Source organism: Oncorhynchus masou, chromosome 22, assembly GCF_036934945.1.
Source record: "Oncorhynchus masou masou isolate Uvic2021 chromosome 22, UVic_Omas_1.1, whole genome shotgun sequence".
NCBI classification, from domain to species: domain Eukaryota; kingdom Metazoa; phylum Chordata; class Actinopteri; order Salmoniformes; family Salmonidae; genus Oncorhynchus; species Oncorhynchus masou.
The window spans coordinates 17,440,716-17,461,574 of record NC_088233.1 but is presented as its reverse complement, the minus strand read 5'-3'; the positions used below and the strand labels follow the sequence as shown (position 1 = coordinate 17,461,574).

At 42.7% G+C, this 20,859-nt stretch overlaps 2 protein-coding genes across 14 annotated transcripts in view; both read right to left on the bottom strand.

The window, feature by feature from the left end:
• Positions 1 to 1,678: 1,678 nt before the first annotated feature.
• Positions 1,679 to 6,949, bottom strand: rep15 (RAB15 effector protein). Its single transcript, XM_064929452.1, has one exon. It carries the CDS (start codon positions 6,947 to 6,949, stop codon positions 6,071 to 6,073), a length of 879 nt encoding a protein of 292 aa, XP_064785524.1. The 3' UTR covers positions 1,679 to 6,070.
• ppfibp2b (PPFIA binding protein 2b) overlaps positions 6,900 to 20,859 on the bottom strand; it is a 97,626-nt gene continuing 83,666 nt past the window's right edge. For 6 of the 13 annotated variants that reach the window (XM_064929438.1, XM_064929442.1, XM_064929440.1 and 3 more), the window contains 12 exons: positions 20,413 to 20,548; positions 17,501 to 17,629; positions 17,175 to 17,325; positions 16,190 to 16,301; positions 15,982 to 16,070; positions 15,727 to 15,864; positions 13,955 to 14,080; positions 12,835 to 13,023; positions 12,110 to 12,295; positions 8,933 to 8,998; positions 7,216 to 7,275; positions 6,900 to 6,988 (listed from right to left, as the gene is read on the bottom strand). In XM_064929438.1, the coding sequence (XP_064785510.1) occupies positions 6,965 to 6,988; positions 7,216 to 7,275; positions 8,933 to 8,998; positions 12,110 to 12,295; positions 12,835 to 13,023; positions 13,955 to 14,080; positions 15,727 to 15,864; positions 15,982 to 16,070; positions 16,190 to 16,301; positions 17,175 to 17,325; positions 17,501 to 17,629; positions 20,413 to 20,548 (1,406 nt within the window). In that variant the 3' untranslated portion in view covers positions 6,900 to 6,964. Of the gene's footprint in view, positions 6,989 to 7,215; positions 7,276 to 8,494; positions 8,639 to 8,932; positions 8,999 to 12,109; positions 12,296 to 12,834; positions 13,024 to 13,954; positions 14,081 to 15,726; positions 15,865 to 15,981; positions 16,071 to 16,189; positions 16,302 to 17,174; positions 17,326 to 17,500; positions 17,630 to 20,412; positions 20,549 to 20,859 lie in introns of those variants that run through there. The other 7 variants (XM_064929439.1, XM_064929443.1, XM_064929448.1 and 4 more) reach the window with 3 other exon arrangements.

The following is a 20,859-nucleotide window of genomic DNA, read 5'->3' as shown; positions in this document are numbered from 1 at the left end:
CCGTAGACACAGTGGTCGGCCAAGGAAACTTACTGCAGCAGATTAAAGACACGTCATGCTTACTTCTCTTCGCAATCGGAAGATGTCCAGCAGTGCCATGAGCTCAGAATTGACAGAAAACAGTGGGACCCTGGTACACCCATCTACTGTCCGGAGAAGTCTGGTCAGAAGTGACCTTCATGGAAGACTTGTGGCCAAAAAGCCATACCTCTGACATGGAAACTAGGCCAAGCGACTCAACTATGCACTGGGGTGCAGAAAAATGGCAGCAGGTGCTCTGCTACTGGCTGTAGCAGAAAGCAGTTTGTTCGCCGAAAGGCTGGGGAGTGGTACACGAATGAGTGTCCGCAGGCAACAGTGAAGGTGGATTTTCCTTGCAAGTTTGGGGCTACATTTCTGCAAATGGAGTTGAGGATTTGGTCAGAATGAATGGTCTCCTCAATGCTGAGAAGTATAGGCAGATACTTATCCATCATGCAATAGCATCAGGGAGGCATCTGATTGGCCCCAAATTTATTCTGCAGCAAACAAAGACCCCAAACATACAGTGAAAGTCATTAAGAACTAAATTCAGCAAGTTTTCCTGGAAGTCATGGTATGGCCCCCAGAGAGCCCTGATCTCAACATCATCAAATCTGTGTGGGATTACATGAAGATTTAATGCTGTTTTGGAGGCAAAGGGTGGTCACACCAAATATTGATTTGATGTATATTTTTCTTCTGTTCATTGACTTTTGTTAATTGATAAATATAAACTTTTAACCTGTCTATTTTTGAAAGTATTCTTACTTTACGGTATGTTTTTTCACACCTGCCTAAAACGTTGGCACAGTGCTGTATATCTTATCATTTCAGTAATTAGGAGCACTACTTTGTCCCAGAATGTTAAGCAACATTTTACAGGAAAGCTGTCCATGCCTGGTGCTTTTTGTCACGTGAAAGTTTTGTCTAATATTTATTTGGGGGGATTTTTTTCCCTGATAGTTGCTTCAGGGTCTTTGAGTCTAAGGCTGCAAGATCAGTTCAACTGTTTAATTTGGATTTATATAGATTTTCATAAAAGCCTTTAAAAATGGAAATGAATAGCGTTGTCTAATTGAAGTATTTGTATCCTTATCTATTAAAACTATAACTGGTTTGGAATGTATTCATTTGTGAGGAATGCAAGGCCTTTACTGGGTTTATTTGCCAGTAAATAGTATGTTTAATTTTAGTTTAACCTGTAGTTGTTGGATCTCTTCAATCTAAATTATCATATACCTGCTTAAGTTCAGAATTTGTACATTTTTTTTATTAACTCAGATTTATCTTTTGCAGAGAATGAGATTATCATCCCCCTTATGTATGCCTTAAAATCCCAAATTATGTCAGGGCAGGGCTTTACTCTGTCCTCATTTGTAATGGTAAAGTTTTTTTGTTTATGTATTTAATACATTTTGGTTCTTGACGATGCACTCAGTGACAGAATATGGAGAATGAACAAAGTATATTTTATGTTGGTGTAATTAAGCATGATACAGGAGAATGATCCAATATCACGTAGTCTTTTGTAGTTGAATAGTAATCTCCAGATGTCCTTTAGATTATTTGTAGAGATTACTTTTTTCTTCAGCCTCTTTGGAGGGTCCTTGAATATACCCTTTATTGATGTCTAACTTGCTAGATGTGTGATTTTAGGTCACCTGCTAACAAATCAAATCAAGCTTTATTTATACAGCACATTTCAGACATGGAATGCAACACAATGTGCTTTACAGGAAAAAAAACTAATAAAAAACAATTAAAATAAAAGCTGAAATATTTACTACACAACAAACATAAGATACAAAATAAAGGAATGACACAAACTGAACATCTAAAAAGCACCCTAAGGAAAAGTAAAACTAAAAAATTTTTTTTTAAAATATGTCTACAGTTTTGGCCACCCTCAGGTTCTCTGGCAGGCTATTCCAGAGGCTGGGAGCATAGTAACTAAAGGCTGCCTCTCCTTGCCTCTTGGTCCAGGCTTTGGGATAGTTAAAAGGCTGCCTCTCCATGCCTCTTGGTCCAGGCTTTGGGATAGTTAAAAGGCTGCCTCTCCTTGCCTCTTGGTCCAGGCTTTGGGATAGTTAAAAGGCTGCCTCTCCATGCCTCTTGGTCCAGGCATTGGGATAGTTAAAAGGCCAGTGCCAGAGGACTTGAGGGACCTATTGTGTATAGTACATAACTTAAAGGCATGTCTGACATGAATTGATAAAAAACAAAACAATAGAAGAATCTTAAAATGAATTGTAAAACTCACAGGCAGCCAGTTCAGAGACCATGAAACCTGTGTGATCTGTGCTCTCCGTCTGGTCTTGGTCAGTACACGTGCTGCAGCATTCTGTATGTTTTACAGTTGACCAATGTCTTTATGGGTAGACCAGACAGGAGAGCATTACTGTAGTCAAGCCTGCTTGTAATAAAAGCATGGTTGAGTCTCTCTGCATCAGACTGAGAGAGAAACGTCTACACCTTGGCAATGTTCCTCAGGTGGTAAAAAGATGGTCACATTCCTAATGTGTGATTCGAAATTTAGTTAAGAATCTAAAATAACACAAAGGTTTTTTAACAAGTGCTTTGTCTTTATTTCCCATGAATTAAAATCTACAGCTAGATTTTCTCTCTGTGTTTTGAATCCAACAATAATTACCTCGGTCTTGACTTGATTTAGCTGGAGGAAGTTGTGAGCCATACAAGTATTTAAATCAGTAATACAGTCTAATCATTTATCTGTGGAGCTAAAATCCTCTGGTGATATGAAAATCAATGTTGTGCTTTCTGATAACATACCCCTGTATATAAACTGAACAGTACAGGACCCAAAATCAATCCTTGTGGAACGCCACATGTTTCATGTATTTTCTCTGAGTTATGTTCACCAATGGTGAGGAAAAACTCTTGACCGGTTAAATAGGTCCTATACCAATTTAGAACTGGACCGGAGGCCAACCCACCTCTCCAGTCTGTCCAGACATCATTGGAATTGTAATTTAAAAAAATACAGTTGGCACTTACTTGTAGGACTATTTATAAGTTGGGGAAAGTTCATCATCAACTGCAAACTGGCTTAAATGTCTGGGTGCTTTTTCAGAAATTACCTCCATGCTGCAGCTGATTCACAGTATTACAGCAGACCCTGCAGATGACACCAAGTGCTCCCTCATATTTGATAACCAGGTCAGTCTCACCAGCGTACAGGTAAGAGTCACATCCCACACAGTATTAAACCGTCACTGTGGATTATCAATGAAGTGGACACAGAGCTTGTTATGAATACAACTTCAATGACAATCATCAAATCCAAAATCAAATCAAATTGTATTAGTCACATGCGCCGAATACAACAGGTACAACAGACGATCTGATGATAGACAACCAAGATCAATGTCTCACCTTTAGTATGGTTTAAAAAGACTCAATGACATACTGTATTAGTTGAAGCACTAGCAATTGTAAACCTTCTTCGAATGATAGTCTCTGCCTCCAGACTAAGGATATTCTACTTGCGGGAGGAACTAGAGAAGGTGCTGAAGAGTCACTCTGAACAACTCAATTTGTGGTTCACTATTGACAAAACCTCCACAGGGTAAGACCATAGTATTCCATGATAAAAAATATTAAGGTACAGGGTTGTCATGGGCTAATACCATTGTATCATTTGTGTTGGACTGCAAAAAAAACACATTTTTACCATGCTGTGTTACCATATTATAACACCCTTGGTAGGGACTGACTGACTGACTGCTAGACAATAACCAAAAAATCCCCAAAGGTGCACCTGCAGCAACCCTTTTGAATTGGTCTGTTACTGATGTCAACTGAATGAATGGAAACCCTTCCCCCTCCAATCATATCCCGACATCGTTATGATCTAAACGTTCTATTTAGATTCTGTTTTGCCATGTGACCCGTCAGCTATACTGTAGCTTCCTCATATGGTACAGTATGCAAATGAGGCTCCAGCTAATTGTCTATCCTGGCACTCATCCGTTAGTTCCACATAAATGAAACACATCTTCGCTAACAGGGTGTGATCATTTAATTGGCCTGCAAGGCTGATCCTTATCTGTTGATTAAAAACAGTTGAATTCAGCTTGTGTTTTCCTCTAATTACAGACTGGAAGTACAGCTCAGGGTTTGTGAACGCTGATATGATGAAAGAGATGAAAGAGCACCTTCCCCTGGTGTCCAACGATGTGCTCATTGTCATGTGTGGCCCACTCCCCATGACCCAGCATCCGCCCCAACCTCTCCATTCTGGGCTACAAGACAGAGAACACATACTGATAACTCCCAGGCCTCCAACTAGGCATAGATACATTAAAACGCACCAGGATATTTAAGACAATATGTTCTATTGAATTATGTATGTAGAACACAATGTAACAGCCTACATTTCAAGACCAACAGGATATTCTCTAGCGTTTTGAATAACAAATGTCATATTTGCATGTTGAACATTCAAATAACTTTTTTTGTGTGAGATACTGTGAAAAGTTAGTTGGCTTTTAGTATGTTTGAACTGTTTTAGTAATAATTGTTCTAATTATGTACTGTATCTAAAGCATTTGGATGTTTTGTACTGTATCTAAAGCATTTTGATGTTTTGTACTGCATCTAAAGCTTTTGGATGTTTTGTACTGTATCTAAAGCTTTTGGATGTTTTGTACTGTATCTAAAGCTTTTGGATGTTTTGTACTGTATCTAAAGCTTTTGGATGTTTTGTACTGTATCTAAAGCTTTTGGATGTTTTGTACTGTATCTAAAGCTTTTGGATGTTTTGTACTGTATCTAAAGCATTTTGATGTTTTGTTGAATCTCATTACTCATTAAATCCATCTCTACACATAATCTGATGTCTTTGTGGTATTGGGGAGAAAGAGTAGTATTATTCTCGGCACCACACTGTGTATATATAACATGAGGCCTAAGCAAACCTGCATATTTAAACACAAATCCCTTCATTTACATTATGCTACTTACCACTGAGCATAATCCTCAACATAAATAATCCTCTTCTAAACAAGATAACTCAAGACATCCAGAAATATATATTCATTTATTTTTGAACTCCCCATCCTGTTATTTTCTACTTGGACTCAACTTTAAGAGAACAATCCACCTTAATCAAATGAACTTAGAATTAGGTTTTGGGTGAAGCTATCACAATGTGTTCAGTCATAAAGTCCATCCTTGAAAATATAAAAATATTTTGTGGCAAATCATAGTTTCCATGTCAACATAAGCTGTACAGAGGTTTTAACGTCAATGAGTAGTGATAGCAGACAGGTCGTTTGTGTGAATTTCCACATAAGTGCAATGCCAGTGAAGTGTTAAGTCCATTAAGGCCTAGATTCAATCAGATCATGCGTTAACTGGCAATAACCGACACCTGCATAGCTGATGTTTTGGCTGTGTCGGAGGTGTAACTGCATTGGAGCTGTCAAATCGGTGAGCAGCTGCTCTTGATCTTTGTCACAAAGCCCCACCCATCCCACTTTCGTTAGAAGTTCAGAAGGAGAAAGTGTAGGCCATATAGAAATAATGACGCTCGAATTGAAAGTCATTCAACTAAATAATGAGGGTTTCTATCATCTTAATGGAGATGTAGATTCCATCTCACATTCCAGTGTTCCAACTTGTAAACAAGGCTGCATGGGATTTCTGTTAATGTGACTCTGCGCAGCCAATAGCAATGTTCGCTTTCGGTATAATGTCAGGAGCCACTTTTGGATTTGACAGCTCTAACGCAGTTTAATCTCCGACGCGCCAAAAGAACCGCTATGTGGATGTCAGCTAAAGCGGATCTGATTGAATAGAGCTCTAACAGAAATACTAACCACAGGGGTGTGAGCAGCTGTCAGCAGGCATGGGTCAGTAATCCACAAACGAGATATGGACACAGGCCAATTTCAGCACACTGGGTCCCCAAGTCCCAGGCAAGCATAAACCCACCAATCACAACAGTCCATCCTCCCATGTGAAACACTACAGTAAACAGAGTAATCTGAAAGGTCCCATATGGCTGCTCTGTCATCGATCACACTGGTCAGGTAAACTTGATGAGCAAAGTTAAAGGGTCAGAATCTCTCTTGGTGACAATAGCCTGTAGCATTCCAGTGGGTGTGTGTAAGTACCTGGATCCTTTAAAGAAATTCTCAATGAGTGCATGGTTGATCTTAGTCTTCCCTATAGCAGCGTGAAAGTTGTTGCTCAGCACTCCGTAGATGTTGCCCGGGTCGCCCTTGCGGCCAAAGAGGAGAAAGAGGGCGTAGCAGTCCTTACCGATGGAGGCACAGAAATCCACCATCCTCTCTGCCTTGTTCTTATGAGCAGACTCCATCTTGGCCATCTGCATGGATTCAGTGTATACCTCCGGGGGGATGTCCTCGGCTGGCCCTCCCCCCCTCTCTGGCAGGTGCAGGATCTGCACGGCGATCTGGATGCGGGGGTTCTTGGTGTGCCTCTCCAGCACAGCCCACACCCAGTCAGCACCCAGGAGGATGCGCTGCTGCTTGGTCATGGTGGTGCAGTTGAAGGAGTCGGTCATGTGGAGGTGGCTGCTCTGGGTGATGTAGGTCATTAGAAAGATATCATTGAGGGCTGTCGGACTAGGCTGGAACTTGTCCTCTGGGTCCAGGAACAGGAGGTACTCCTGGGTCCTAGCTGCAGCTATCCCCACACAGTCGGTGAATAGAGGGACAAAATCGTTGGGGTTGTTGGGGGTTCTCCACAGAGTGGAGAATATACTGGGTATGTCTGGGTCTGGTAGCTTGCTCTCTCTCCTTCCCCACAGGGTTGGGAAGTTAAAGTTCATGTTTGGAATGGTCATGGTTGGAGCTGGTGGCTTCTTCTGTAGCCTCTCCCACCAGGTTGAGATTTTCTTGGGAATGTCCGGGGCTGGTTGTTTGCTCTCTATCTTCCCCATGTCTACAGGACTAGGTCAGAGGGTGGTTTCCCTTATAACCTGAACATGTGATAACAACAGTATAGTTTATTATTGTAGAAATGATCATTTACATAAAAGTTACAAAATGATACTTGTGTAATAACAGGGGTTGAAGGTACATAAGTGTTGATGGTACCCAACCCTAATGGAACCCAAACCTTAGAAACTACAAACATATTTGGATTGTACTGTGTTTGCTCCAGATTGGTAAAAAAAAGGTCATATTAAATTAAATGAAAACTCACCAGTATGGGTCTGCCTTTGATGTCTGGAACAGCTCCAGCCCCTCTCTCCTCTCTGGAACCCTAGTGAGATATTAGGATGTGCTGGATTGAAGCAGATGAACAACCAGCAGAAGGATCCTCATACAGGTTATGCTTGGCTTTGGACAGTACACTGGGTTACCGAACTCTTAGAGAGCAGGCTTCCCTTAGTGTTTGCTCTCTCACAGAAGGGATCCTCTGGTCTGGTGACTTGTTATAGGGACGTACCACAGAGACTACATCTGCCTATGCAAATATATGCCCATTATGTGTGGAAACATGGAAAAACCTGTTTCTTATGGTTCCAATACAAATTAGCTGTATTAAGTGTTGGGTGTGTTCGTTTCCAGTATGACCTAGTGCCTTATTCTAATCAGGGATATGTCCAGGTAACTTTGAAAACATATACTGAACAAAAATAGAAACATAACATGCAAAGTGTTGGTCCCATGTTCCATGAGCAGAAATAAAAGATCCCAGAAATGTTCCATAGCCACAAAAAGCTTATTTCTCTCAAATGTTGAGCACAAATTTGTTTTCATCCCTGTTAGTGAGCATTTCTCCTTTGCCATGATAATTCATCCACCTGACAGGTGTGACATATCAAGAAGCTGATTAAACAGATTGATCATTACACAGGTGCACATTGTGCTGGGGACAATATATGGCCACTTTTGTCACACAACACGTCACAGATGTCTCAAGTTTTGAGGGAGCTTGCAATTGGCATGCTGCCTGCAGGAATGTCCCACAGAGCTGTTGCCAGAGAATTTGAATGTTCATTTCTCTACCGTAAGCCGCCTCCAATGTTGTTTTAGAGAATTTGGCAGTAGATCCAACCGACCTAACAACCGCAGGTCACGTGTGCTGATGTTATATGAACTGTAACTCAGTAAAATCTTTGAAATTGTTGCATGTTGTGTTTATATTTTTGTTCAGTATACGTGACAAACAAGTTGTAAAATATGATATGTACATATATTGTACAAAATAATAGAGTTTGGTCAATATTACAGGGAAATAAATTACGTAGGGAAAAGAACACTTTAATTCATGTTTAAGTGGCTTGCGGTAGGCCTATACTTTTCACCAAAAAGTCAAAGTACATACTATTCACTATTAAGTTTGAAAGAGCTACACACGTAAGACAATGGCTTCAAAGTTCATTGTGTTTCTGTCACTAATACAGAAGTAGTGTTCATTATAGTCCTGTATTATGATGAGATAAGGGCCAGTTGAGGTTGCTGGTAAAGCACCCTACGTTGAGTTTGGGTTGGTATGAGGCCGCGCTTTCCCTTGGTTGATTGGCTGTGTTGGTTAGCGTGGCCAGCGTGGCATCCTCTCAGACTAGTGCTGTTTGAGGGCGTCTCATCTCCTTCAGAACCTCATCTCGGCTAAGCAAATACTGAAAGCAAGAAGGGCCAGGGGCTGGGGTTAGCAGGGAGTGTTATGCTGCAATGTTTGTCAGTTAAAGGCTTAAGGCTCATGTCCCAACAAAGTCAATTCAAAATCTATTTGTTGAAGCCTGTTTGTTCAGTTTCAACGCCTGCTGTCAGCAAATATAATAACAGCATAGTACCACAGCATTGAGGAGAAAAGTCAAACACAACAGCTTAAAAGGAAATACTTTGTTATCTGGTTATTTAATTAAACAGATATTAAAAGCTTGTTGAACGAGACTGAACGAGGAGCTACTTACCGTGAGTTGGTTAATTCCCTCAGACAGAGCTTCTATCTGCAGCACAGGCCCCTCTGTCACCGCCATCTGCAAAGTCAGGCCTTTCATCAAACACAACACCTAGGGGCTCCATTCAAAATGTATCGTTTAAGTTCATTTCCGATTGAGCTGACATATGCAGCATTTCTTGTGAATGCAGTAAGGCTAATTTTCCGAGATATGGATTGAATAGAGCCCCTAGTCCTAGAGCTACTTGTACTACTGACAGGCCAGGTCATCAATGACATAACACACAGTGCTTTGTTTAGTCCCATGCATGATGGATGGCAGGGTAGAAGGATCTAGCTGCTGACCAAGCACCGCTGTTCAAGTCATAGGTCACATTCCATGCCAACTACATTGCAGTCCTTGCATTGCATAAACCAATGATTACGTGCCATGTAATCAACTGTGCAATCGGGTATCAGACTGCTATATGATGTGATTAGCTGATACAGTGCCTTGTGAAAGTTTTCGGCCCCCTTGAACTTTGCGACCTTTTGCCACATTTCAGGCTGCAAACATAAAGATATAAAACTGTATTTTTTTGTGAAGAATCAACAAGTGGGACGCAATCATGAAGTAGAACGACATTTATTGGATATTTCAAACTTTTTTAACAAATCAAAAACTGAAAAATTGGGCATGCAAAATTATTCAGCCCCCTTAAGTTAATACTTTGTAGCGCCACCTTTTGCTGCGATTACAGCTGTAAATCGCTTGGGGTATGTCTCTATCAGTTTTGCACATCGAGAGACTGACATTTTTTCCCATTCCTCCTTGCAAAACAGCTCGAGCTCAGTGAGGTTGGATGGAGAGCTTTTGTGAACAGCAGTTTTCAGTTCTTTCCACAGATTCTCGATTGGATTCAGGTCTGGACTTTGACTTGGCCATTCTAACACCTGGATATGTTTATTTTTGAACCATTCCATTGTAGATTTTCCTTTATGTTTTGGATCATTGTCTTGTTGGAAGACAAATCTCCGTCCCAGTCTCAGGTCTTTTGCAGACTCCATCAGGTTTTCTTCCAGAATGGTCCTGTATTTGGCTCCATCCATCTTCCCATCAATTTTAGCCATCTTCCCTGTCCCTGCTGAAGAAAAGCAGGCCCAAACCATGATGCTGCCACCACCATGTTTGACAGTGGGGATGGTGTGGTCAGGGTGATGAGCTGTGTTGCTTTTACGCCACACATAACGTTTTGCATTGTTGCCAAAAAGTTCAATTTTGGTTTCATCTGACCAGAGCACCTTCTTCCACATGTTTGGTGTGTCTCCCAGGTGGCTTGTGGCAAACTTTAAACAACACTTTTTATGGATATCTTTAAGAAATGGCTTTCTTCTTGCCACTCTTCCATAAAGGCCAGATTTGTGCAATATACAACTGATTGTTGTCCTATGGACAGAGTCTCCCACCTCAGCTGTAGATCTCTGAAGTTCATCCAGAGTGATCACGGGCCTCTTGGCTGCATCTCTGATCAGTCTTCTCCTTGTATGAGCTGAAAGTTTAGAGGGACGGCCAGGTCTTGGTAGATTTGCAGTGGTCTGATACTCCTTCCATTTCAATATTATCGCTTGCACAGTGCTCATTGGGATGTTTAAAGCTTGGGAAATCTTTTTGTATCCAAATCCGGCTTTAAACTTCTTCACAACAGTATCTCGGACCTGCCTGGTGTGTTCCTTGTTCTTCATGATGCTCTCTGCGCTTTTAACGGACCTCTGAGACTATCACAGTGCAGGTGCATTTATACGGAGACTTGATTACGCACAGGTGGATTGTATATATCATCATTAGTCATTTAGGTCAACATTAGATCATTCAGAAATCCTCAATGAACTTCTGGAGAGAGTTTGCTGCACTGAAAGTAAAGGGGCTGAATAATTTTGCATGCCCAAATTTTCAGTTGTTGATTTGTTAAAAAAGTTTGAAATATCCAATAAATGTCGTTCCACTTCATGATTGTGTCCCACTTGTTGTTGATTCTTCACAAAAAAATACAGTTTTATATCTTTATGTTTGAAGCCTGAAATGTGGCAAAAGGTCGCAAAGTTCAAGGGGGCCGAATACTTTCGCAAGGCACTGTATGTAATTTAGATACATATCCAGGTGTTGTGAGATCTGGCAGGTGTCTGCAGTGTAGTCAGCCTAGAACGTGCCCCTCCCCCACTCAAGGTGCTCCAATATGCACTACTCCATTGTGCATATAATGGGTCAATCATGATGATCAGAAGAATTGATGAGCCAGTTAGTGAATGCTAATGGTTAATTAATGATGCATGCTGATGTCTCTGCACTGCACAATGTATTTCATTACAAGTGTCTCTTTGATTCAAGTTTCCTTAAAATGAGCATAATTTCATCATAAAATGGAGACAAGGCTACTGTCTCCTTCTCTAATGAGAGAAGCATACTTTGTATAAAGATTGAATATAATTTATCAAGAAGAATAAAACACTTATCACACTTGCGATTTTTATTGATGGATTTGGATAATGCTATTTACAATTAATAACAACGAGGGATTCTTTGATTGAAGCGTTATCTTTAACTATAAAAATATCATAACAGTCATATGAAAATAACAGTGCGTAATCACAATCTGGAATCCATCAAAATGTGCACAGCTATAAAATCTCATTGTACTTCTTTCAATTTATTTACCAACATAAATATGTGAAATGCATTCCTCTATATGCAAATATTGCACAAGTTCATTCCATAACTGTCTGACAAACAGCAACATTACTTTCTACCGGTTAGGAATATATTTAAAAACAATGTATGAATACCATTATGTGAATCTCAAATACAGGTGTTAAAATGATCATTAAAATGATGCACAATATTGTTTACAATAGTAGCATTATCCTACTGCATTAAAGGGGTGAGGTGATAGATCACAGCTAGGCTTGTGAATCCACCGAGAACATAGGAGCGGTGAGCTCTCCCACTCACCATCCACTCTTAAGTGTCCAGAGTGCAGCTCATGCCTGAGGCTGGGGTTGATTGTTAGATGATGGCACGTGAGGGGTGTGGAGGTGAGTGTGCTGGGGTGAGTTGGATAGGCATGGCAGGAAGAGGTGGGGTTATTGGCTGCAAGCTGAGTAGTGATGGGTAGGTAGGTACAGTAGTTTGACATCATCAGCTGTTTGGCCCCACCTGCTGCCGTCTGTCTGGGTCTCTGTCTAGGATGGGGCTGAGGCCCCTGAAGCCGGAGTAGGGCCGGTGTGCCCCGTTCAGCACCGCCTGAACCTGGGCCACCTCCAGGGGGCAAATGTAGTCTGTTGACTCGTCACACCTCTTCTTCCTCAGGTGGCCGAAGTTTGAGAAGCCCAACTTCTTTGGCTGAACAGGAGATAGCACAGAGAGAACATGGTTTATGAACAGACTGAGATAAAACTGTGTGTCACTTCTATTCTAGCTCTTTAACCATCATCAGTGAATAGATTTCTAAACACCGTACAAAATGGGCAGTGTTGCTATAAAAGGTTCCTTTAAGCCTAATTGTGCTGACTAAGTACATTATGCTATCTCAGCACATTTTCTGCTAGCCTTAACAAAGTGGTGAGTCTTAGACATGAGCTGGTGCTACAATAGCCTGCTGCACGCAAAGCTGCTAGGTGGTCTTAGAGCTTGCCAGGTCTGAGGTATCACACTAAGGATTAAGGTGTTGTCTGTCTCTCTAAAGAGATGAGGAAGGGGAGGAGGTTAGGGGAAAGAGAGAGAGAAAGCGGTGAGAGAGAGAGAGAGAAAGAGAGAGAGTGGGGGGCAGAGAGAGGGAGAGGGAAAGAGGAGAGTGAGAGGAAGAACGGAAAAAAGAGGGCTCCTAACAGGGTGGTGGTTCAGCCCTAGGCGTACTATAGTACAATACTGTCATCTCTTACCCTGACTTTGGCTGTGGTGCTGAGCGGAGCGTAGCCTAAAGACTCCATGAACTCCCTCTTCTCCTGCTGAGCCTGGGAGCCCACCAGCATGTTGAAGTTGGTGGCCAGGTGACGTCGCAGCAGGGTCTTCTGAGGGGGGATGTTCAGCAGCATGGCCAGGGTATCTGAGTTAAAACGAGGCTCCAGAATCTAGGGGTCATTAGAGAAGATTCAGAGGAAGATACATGCTACATACAGACAATTACACAGAAAACTGAGATGGAATGAATTGGTAAAATATAATAATTAAAAATAAACTTGGCTAAGGGAGTCTTGAACTGTATGTCTGACTGTATCCAAGCTGAGCTGATATACAGTGGAAAGGTATAAGAAGGGGCTGATTCAGTCATGTGGGGTGTGTATTTACGATGAGGCCCCCGTGCACCCCGCTGCCCCTCAGGTTACTTACGATGAGGCCCCCGTGCACCCCGCTGCCCCTCAGGTCACTTACGATGAGGCCCCCGTGCACCCCGCTGCCCCTCAGGTTACTTACGATGAGGCCCCCGTGCACCCCGCTGCCCCTCAGGTTACTTACGATGAGGCCCCCGTGCACCCCGCTGCCCCTCAGGTTACTTACGATGAGGCCCCTGTGCACCCCGCTGCCCCTCAGGTTACTTACGATGAGGCCCCTGTGCACCCCGCTGCCCCTCAGGTTACTTACGATGAGGCCCCCGTGCACCCCACTGCACCTCAGGTTACTTACGATGAGGCCCCCGTGCACCCCGCTGCCCCTCAGGTTACTTACGATGAGGCCCCTGTGCACCCCGCTGCCCCTCAGGTCACTTACGATGAGGCCCCCGTGCACCCCGCTGCCCCTCAGGTCACTTACAATGAGGCCCCCGTGCACCCCGCTGCCCCTCAGGATACTTACGATGAGGCCCCCATGCACCCCGCTGCCCCTCAGGTTACTTACGATGAGGCCCCTGTGCACCCCGCTGCCCCTCAGGTTACTTAGGATGAGGCCCCCGTGCAACCCGCTGCCCCTCAGGTTACTTACAATGAGGCTCCTGTGCACCCCGCTGCCCCTCAGGTTACTTACAATGAGGCCCCCGTGCACCCCTCTGCCCCTCAGGTTACTTACGATGAGGCCCCCGTGCACCCCACTGCCCCTCAAGTTGGGTGCGTATTCCGCCAGGTCCACTGAGCGAAGCCACTCCATCACCCTGTGGTTCGACCACTGAACCACCTCCGAGGGAGAAGTCTTGTTCTAGCAGGAAATATGAAACATGTATGAGAAAACACAGCTAAAGATGTAGGATCTTCATTTGACCTATATTGTCACAGCTACAGTTGAAGTTGGACGTTTACATACACTTAGGTTGGAGTCATTAAAACTCATTTTTCAACCACTCCACAAATTTCTTGTCCTAACCGACAAAACTATAGTAACATCTACTTTGTGCACTTTTTGTGTAATTTTTCCAACAATTGTTTACAGACAGATTATTTCACTTATAACTCACTGTATCACAATTCCAGTGGGTCAGAGGTTTACATACACTAAGTTGACTGTGCCTTTCAACAGCTTGGAAAATTCCAGAAAATTATGTCATGGCTTTAGAAGCTTCTGATAGGCTAATTGACATCATTTGAGTCAACTGAAGGTGCACCTGTGGATGTATTTCAAGGCCTACCTTCAAACGCAGTGCCTCTTTGCTTGACATCATGGCAAAATTAAATGAAATCAGCCAAGAACTGAAACATTGTAGGCCTCCACATGTCTAGTTCATCCTTGGGAGCAATTTCCAAATGCCTGAAAGTACCACGTTCATTTCTACAAACAATAGTACACAAGTATAAACACCTTGGGACCACGCAACCGTCATACCGCTCAGGAAGGAGACACGTTCTGTCTCCTAGAGATGAATGTACTTTGGTGCGAGAAGTGCAAATCAATCCCAGAACAACAGCAAAGGACCTTGTGAAGATGCTGGAGGAAACAGGTACAAAAGTATCTATATCCACAGTCAAACGAGTCCTATATCGACATAACCTGAAAGGCCACTCAGCAAGTAAGGTTTACAACTGTAAATGGGGACAAAGTTCATACTTTTTTGAGAAATGTCCTCTAGTCTAATGAAACAAAAATGAAACAATTTGGCAATAATGACCATCGTTATGTTTGGAGGAAACGGGGAGGCTTGCAAGCCGAAGAACACCATCCCAACCGTGATGCACGGGGGTGGCAGCATCATGTTGTGGGGGTGTGCTTTGCTGCAGGAGGGACTGGTGCACTTCACAAAATAGATGGCATCATGAGGGAGAAAAATTATTGTGATATATTCACTCAACATCTCAAGACATCAGTTAAAGCTTGGTCGCAAATGGGTCTTCCAAATGAACAATAACCCCAAGCATACCTGCAAAATTGTAGAAAAATGGCTTAAGGACAACAAAGTCAAGGTATTGGAGTGACCATCACAAAGACCTGACCTCATCCTTTAGAAAATTTGTGGGCAGAACTGAAAAAGTGTGTGGAGCAAGGTGGCTGACAAACCTGACTCAGGTACACCAGCTCTGTCAGGAGGAATGGGCCAAGAAATGTTTGACTCAAGTTAAACAATTTAAAGGCAATGCTACCAAACACTAATTAAGTGTATGTAATCTTCTGAATGTGATGAAATAAATCAAAGCTGAAATAAATCCTTCTCTCTACTATTATTCTAACATTTCACATTCTTAAAATAAAGTGGTAACTGACCTAAGACAGGGAATTTTTACTAGGATTAAATGTCAGGAATTGTGAAAAACTGAGTTTAAATATATTTGGCTAAGGTGTATGTAAACGTCCGACTTCAACTGTATATATTGTGTAAACAGAAAACCTCCTATAAACGTGCACACACATCTCACCTCATCTCCAGGCCTTCTCTTCAGGCAGTGGGGGTTGAACTTGTTGACGTGGAGGACGTGGATAGCACACTTCACACTGAGGTGATGGAGCTGACTGGTCACTTTCAGGAACAAGAGGTCATTCTGAGGGAAACAAGTCTTTCACATTTGCTTAATTTGTATTTATTTATTTAAGCTGTATTTAAAAAGGAGGCCCCTTGAGACACTGAGACAAAAACTAGTAAAACTACAATGAAAACCAATTAATGTATTTACCACTGTCAAGTACTGAATCATTCTGCCGTCTACTCTTCCCTCGTGAAACTGACCCTTGTATTGAGGTAAACCAATGTCATCAAGCCAACCTTTGAGGACAAACAACATGACAACCAATTTTGCCGGATTGATTATACAGAATACAGCACCAAGTTTGCTGAATGTTGAGTCAATATGTTGATGACCTCTACCGTGTCCTGATACATACGTGTGACCCAGATGTGGTCCAGTTCAGAGGATTTCTCAGTCCTTTTGGTGCTGAAGGACTTGAGGGCCAACTGTAACTTCTTCCTGTGCAGTGGATTCTTAATCCCCATTTCCTGATACCAAGATTAAGATTAAGATTAATCCAGGTTATGAACACAATCCCTTACTACAAAATGAGTGCTGGAAATTACTGGTTTGGAAATGACTAGATTTGGAATCACTTTGCACACTATTTTACAATTGTGATTAAGATCCAAACAAAAGAGTTTGTCCTGCGTACATTGGTATGACATTTGGTGCGGGAACCTGTAAAATACAAATAATGAGTGAAGCTACATGTGAAATATAGCTCCAAAATTGCTAAAACCAACAAAGACAAAAGTCCAGCAACATGAGGACGTGAAAGGAGGAACGAAATGGCTTCTTGAAAACTAGACAGATAGAACTAGATGGTGATAAGAATGATGCATCTAAACAACTACGTTCCCTGAAGGATCTAATTTGCGTCCAAACAACGACGTTCCCTGAAGGATCTCCTTTGCTTCCAAACAATGATGTTCCCTGAAGGCTCTCCTTTGCGTCCAAACAACAATGTTCCATGAAGGATCCCCTTCGCATCCAAACAGTGATGTTCCCTGAAGGATCTCATTTGCATCCAAACAACTACGTTCCCTGAAGGATCCCCTTCGCGTCCAAACAGTGATGTTCCCTGGAGGATCTCATTTGCATCCAAACAACGACGTTCCCTGAAGGATCTCATTTGCATCCAAACAACTACGTTCCCTGAAGGATCTCATTTGCATCCAAACAACTACGTTCCCTAAAGGATCTCCTTTGCGTCCAAACAACGATGTTCCCCGAATGATCCCCTTTGCGTCCAAACAATGATGTTCCCTGAAGGATCTCCTTTGCTTACTTGACAAATAACTTTCCAACAATGTTCTGTAAACCAAAATATGTAAGCTGGGTAATTTTTTTGACTATACCTTCTCTAAGTCCTGTGGTGAGGCAGAGAGGAGGGTCTGCCCACTGTTGGCCCAATGTTGGGCCAGAATCACATACTGGTCCAGCCCACTCTCCTCTAGCCAGCAACAGACCTGCTCCGGAGTCCACTTGGAGAAGGGTGTCTTCAAATCCCTGCAAGAGAGGAGAGACAATTGGATATTTTTACTAACTATAAGTCACTCTGGAAAAGAGAGTCTGCCAAATGACTAAATGTAAATGCTTTGGCTTGTTTGTATATTCTCTGTCACATGCACGTTTAAAAGGATACACTGTATAAATGTATTTTGTGATACTGTCTGTCCCATACCACACAGAGGTCAATGTCTCTCCAGTCCGGGCCAGACGAGGGCTGGCGGTGGCTCTCAGTCCCCCCCTCTTAAACTCTCCAGGCTCAAGGTCCTCTCTCTGCAGGGTGCCAGACTGGGTCCTCCGAATCCTAGGGTAGAGGAGATAGAATACATCATTAGTCATTCACTAAGAATTACACAGTACCTTTGCAAGGCCACCTCCTCTACCCAGGATGACTTGTATCAGATATCTGCCATTTTCTTCACTTTATTTATTTATTTCACCTTTATTTAACCAGGTAGCCTAGTTGAGAACAAGTTCTCATTTACAATTGCGACCTGGCCAAGATAAAGCATAGCATTTCGACACATAAAACAACACAGAGTTACACATGGAATAAACAAAACATACAGTCAATAATATAGTAGAACAAAAGAAAACAAAAAGTATATATACAGTGAGTGCAAATGAGGTAAGATAAGGGAGTTAAGGCAATAAATAGGCCATGGTGGCGAAGTAATTACAATATAGCAAGTAAACACTGGAATGGTAGATGTGCAGAAGATGAATGTGCAAGTAGATACTGAGGTGCAAAGGAGCAAGATAAATAAATAAATAAATACTGTATGGGGATGAGGTAGGAAGATAGATGGGCTATGTTCAGGTGCAGTGATCTGTGAGCTGCTCTGACAACTGGTGCTTAAAGCTAGTGAGGGAGATGAGTCTCCAGCTTCAGAGATTTTTGCAGTTCGTTCCAGTCATTGGCAGCAGAGAACTGGAAGGAAAGACGACCAAAGGAGGAATTGGCTTTGGGGGTGACCAGTGAGATATACCTGCTGGAGCGCGTGCTACGAGTTGGTGCTGCTATGGTGACCAGTGAGCTGAGATAAGGCGGGGCTTTACCTAGTAGAGACTTGTAGATAACCTGTAGCCAGTGGGTTTGGCGACACGTATAAAGCGAGGGCCAACCAATGAGAGCGTACAGGTCGCAATGGTGGGTAGTGTATGGGGCTTTGGTGACAAAACGGATGGCACTGTGATAGACTGCATCCAGTTTGATGAGTAGAGTGTTGGAGACTATTTTATAGATGACATCACCGAAGTCGAGGATCGGTAGGATGGTCAGTTTTACGAGGGTATGTTAGGCAGCATGAGTGAAGGATGCTTTGCTGCGAAATAGGAAGCCATTTCTAGTTTTAATTTTGGATTGGAGATGCTTAATGTGAGTCTGGAAGGAGAGTTTACAGTCTAACCAGACACCTAGGTATTTGTAGTTGTTCAAGTATTCTAAGTCAGAGCCGTCCAGAGTAGTGATGCCGGACAGGCGAGCAGGTGCGGTTGAAAAGCATGCATTTAGTTTCCCATGCGTTTAAGAGCAGTTGGAGGCCACGGAAGGAGAGTTTTATGGCATTGAAGCTCTACTGGAGGTTAGTTAACATAGTGTCCAAAGAGGGGCCAGAAGTATACAGAATGGTGTCGTCTGCATAGAGGTGTACCAGAGAATCACCAGCAGCAAGAGCAACATCATTGATGTATACAGAGAAGAGAGTCGGCCCAAGGATTGAACCCTGTGGGACCCCCATAGAGACAGCCAGAGTTCCGGACAACAGGCCCTCTGATTTGACATACTGGACTCTATCAGAAAAGTAGTTGGTAAACCAGGCGAGGCAATCACTTGAGAAACCAAGGCTGTCAAGTCTGCCAATAAGAATGTGGTGATTGATAGGGTCGAAAGCCTTGACCAGGTCAATGAATACGGCTGCACAGTAATGTCTCTTATCGATGGCGGTTATAATATCATTTAGGACCTTGAGCGTGGCTGAGGTGCACCCATGACCAGCTCTGAAACCAGATTGCATAGTGGAGAAGGTACGGTGGGATTTGAAATGGTCGGTAATCTGTTTGTTAACTTGGCTTTCGAAGACCTTAGAAAGACGGGGTAGGATAGATATAGGTCTGTAGCAGTTTGGGTCTAGAGTGTCCACCCTTTGAAGAGGGGGATGACCCCGGCAGCTTTCTAATCTTTGGAAATCTCAGACGATATGAAAGAGAGGTTGAACAGGCTAGTAATAGGAGTTGCACCAATTTCGGCAGATAATTTTAGTAAGAGAGGGTCCAGATTGTCTAGCCCGGCTGATTTGTAGGGGGTCCAGATTTTGGAAAGCATGGCCAGCCGTAGAGAAATGCTTATTGAAATTCTCAATTATAATGGATTTATCGGTGGTGACAGTGTTTCCTAGCCCCAGTGCAGTGGGCAGCTGGGAGGAGGTGCTCTTATTCTCCAGGGACTTTACAGTGTCCCAGAACTTTTTAAGAGTTAGTACTACAGAATGCAAATTTTTGTTTGAAAAAGCTAGCCTTAGATTTCCTAACTGCCTGTGTATATTTGTTCCTAACTTCCCTGAAAAGTTGCATATCAGGGGGCTATTCGATGCTAATGCAGAACACCACTGGATGTTTTTGTGCTGATCAAGGGCAGACAGGTCTGGAGTGAACCAAGGACTATATCTATTCCTAGTTCTACATTTTTTGAATGGGGCATGCTTATTTAAGATGGTGAGGAAGGCACTTTTAAAGTATAGCCAGGCATCATCTACTGACGGGATGAGGTCAATGTCATTCCAGGTTACCCCGGCCAGGTCAATTAGAAAGGACTGTTCGCAGAAGAGTTTTAAGGAGCGTTTGACAGTGATGAGTGGAGGCCGTTTGATCGCTGACCCATTGTGAATGCAGGCAATGATCGCTGAGATCTTGATTGAAAACAGCAGAGGTGTATTTGGAGGGTGAGTTAGTTAGGATGACATCTATGAAGGTGCCCGTGTTTACGGATTTGGAGTTGTACCATTAGTATCTGAATTAATATCCCTAAATAGATATTCAGCAGTGCGCCCTTTCTGTGTACGTGTGTGTGTCGTCTGTACAGGTACTCACTTTCCCCAGAGTTTCTTGATGCCCAGGTGGTTCTTCTTGTTCTCTGGGGAGACAGGAGACTGCTTTCCTGAGTCCACTCCAGACGACAGGGGGGACAGGTCCGACTGCGTGGACTCATCCAGTCTCTCCGACTTTCCTATGAGAGCAGGAGATTATGTTAAATAAGTACTATACTACTATTTCAAACTGTTTCAATCATTTCCCTACTGTTCTCTTCATGAAAGTAAGTCATGCAAAGGTTAAGGGACACTGTATTTATTTCATTCTTTAGGGCCTACATGTAAGGCCTATGCAGGACCCACACATTTCAAGTAGATCATGCCAAAGGTTAGCCCAGTGTGAAGTGAAACAGGAAAGCATTAACATTGTTTGTGCGCTCCAACATTTTCAGTATTTATAAAGCCATTTTTACATCTGCAGATGTCACAAAGTGTTTATACAGAGTGC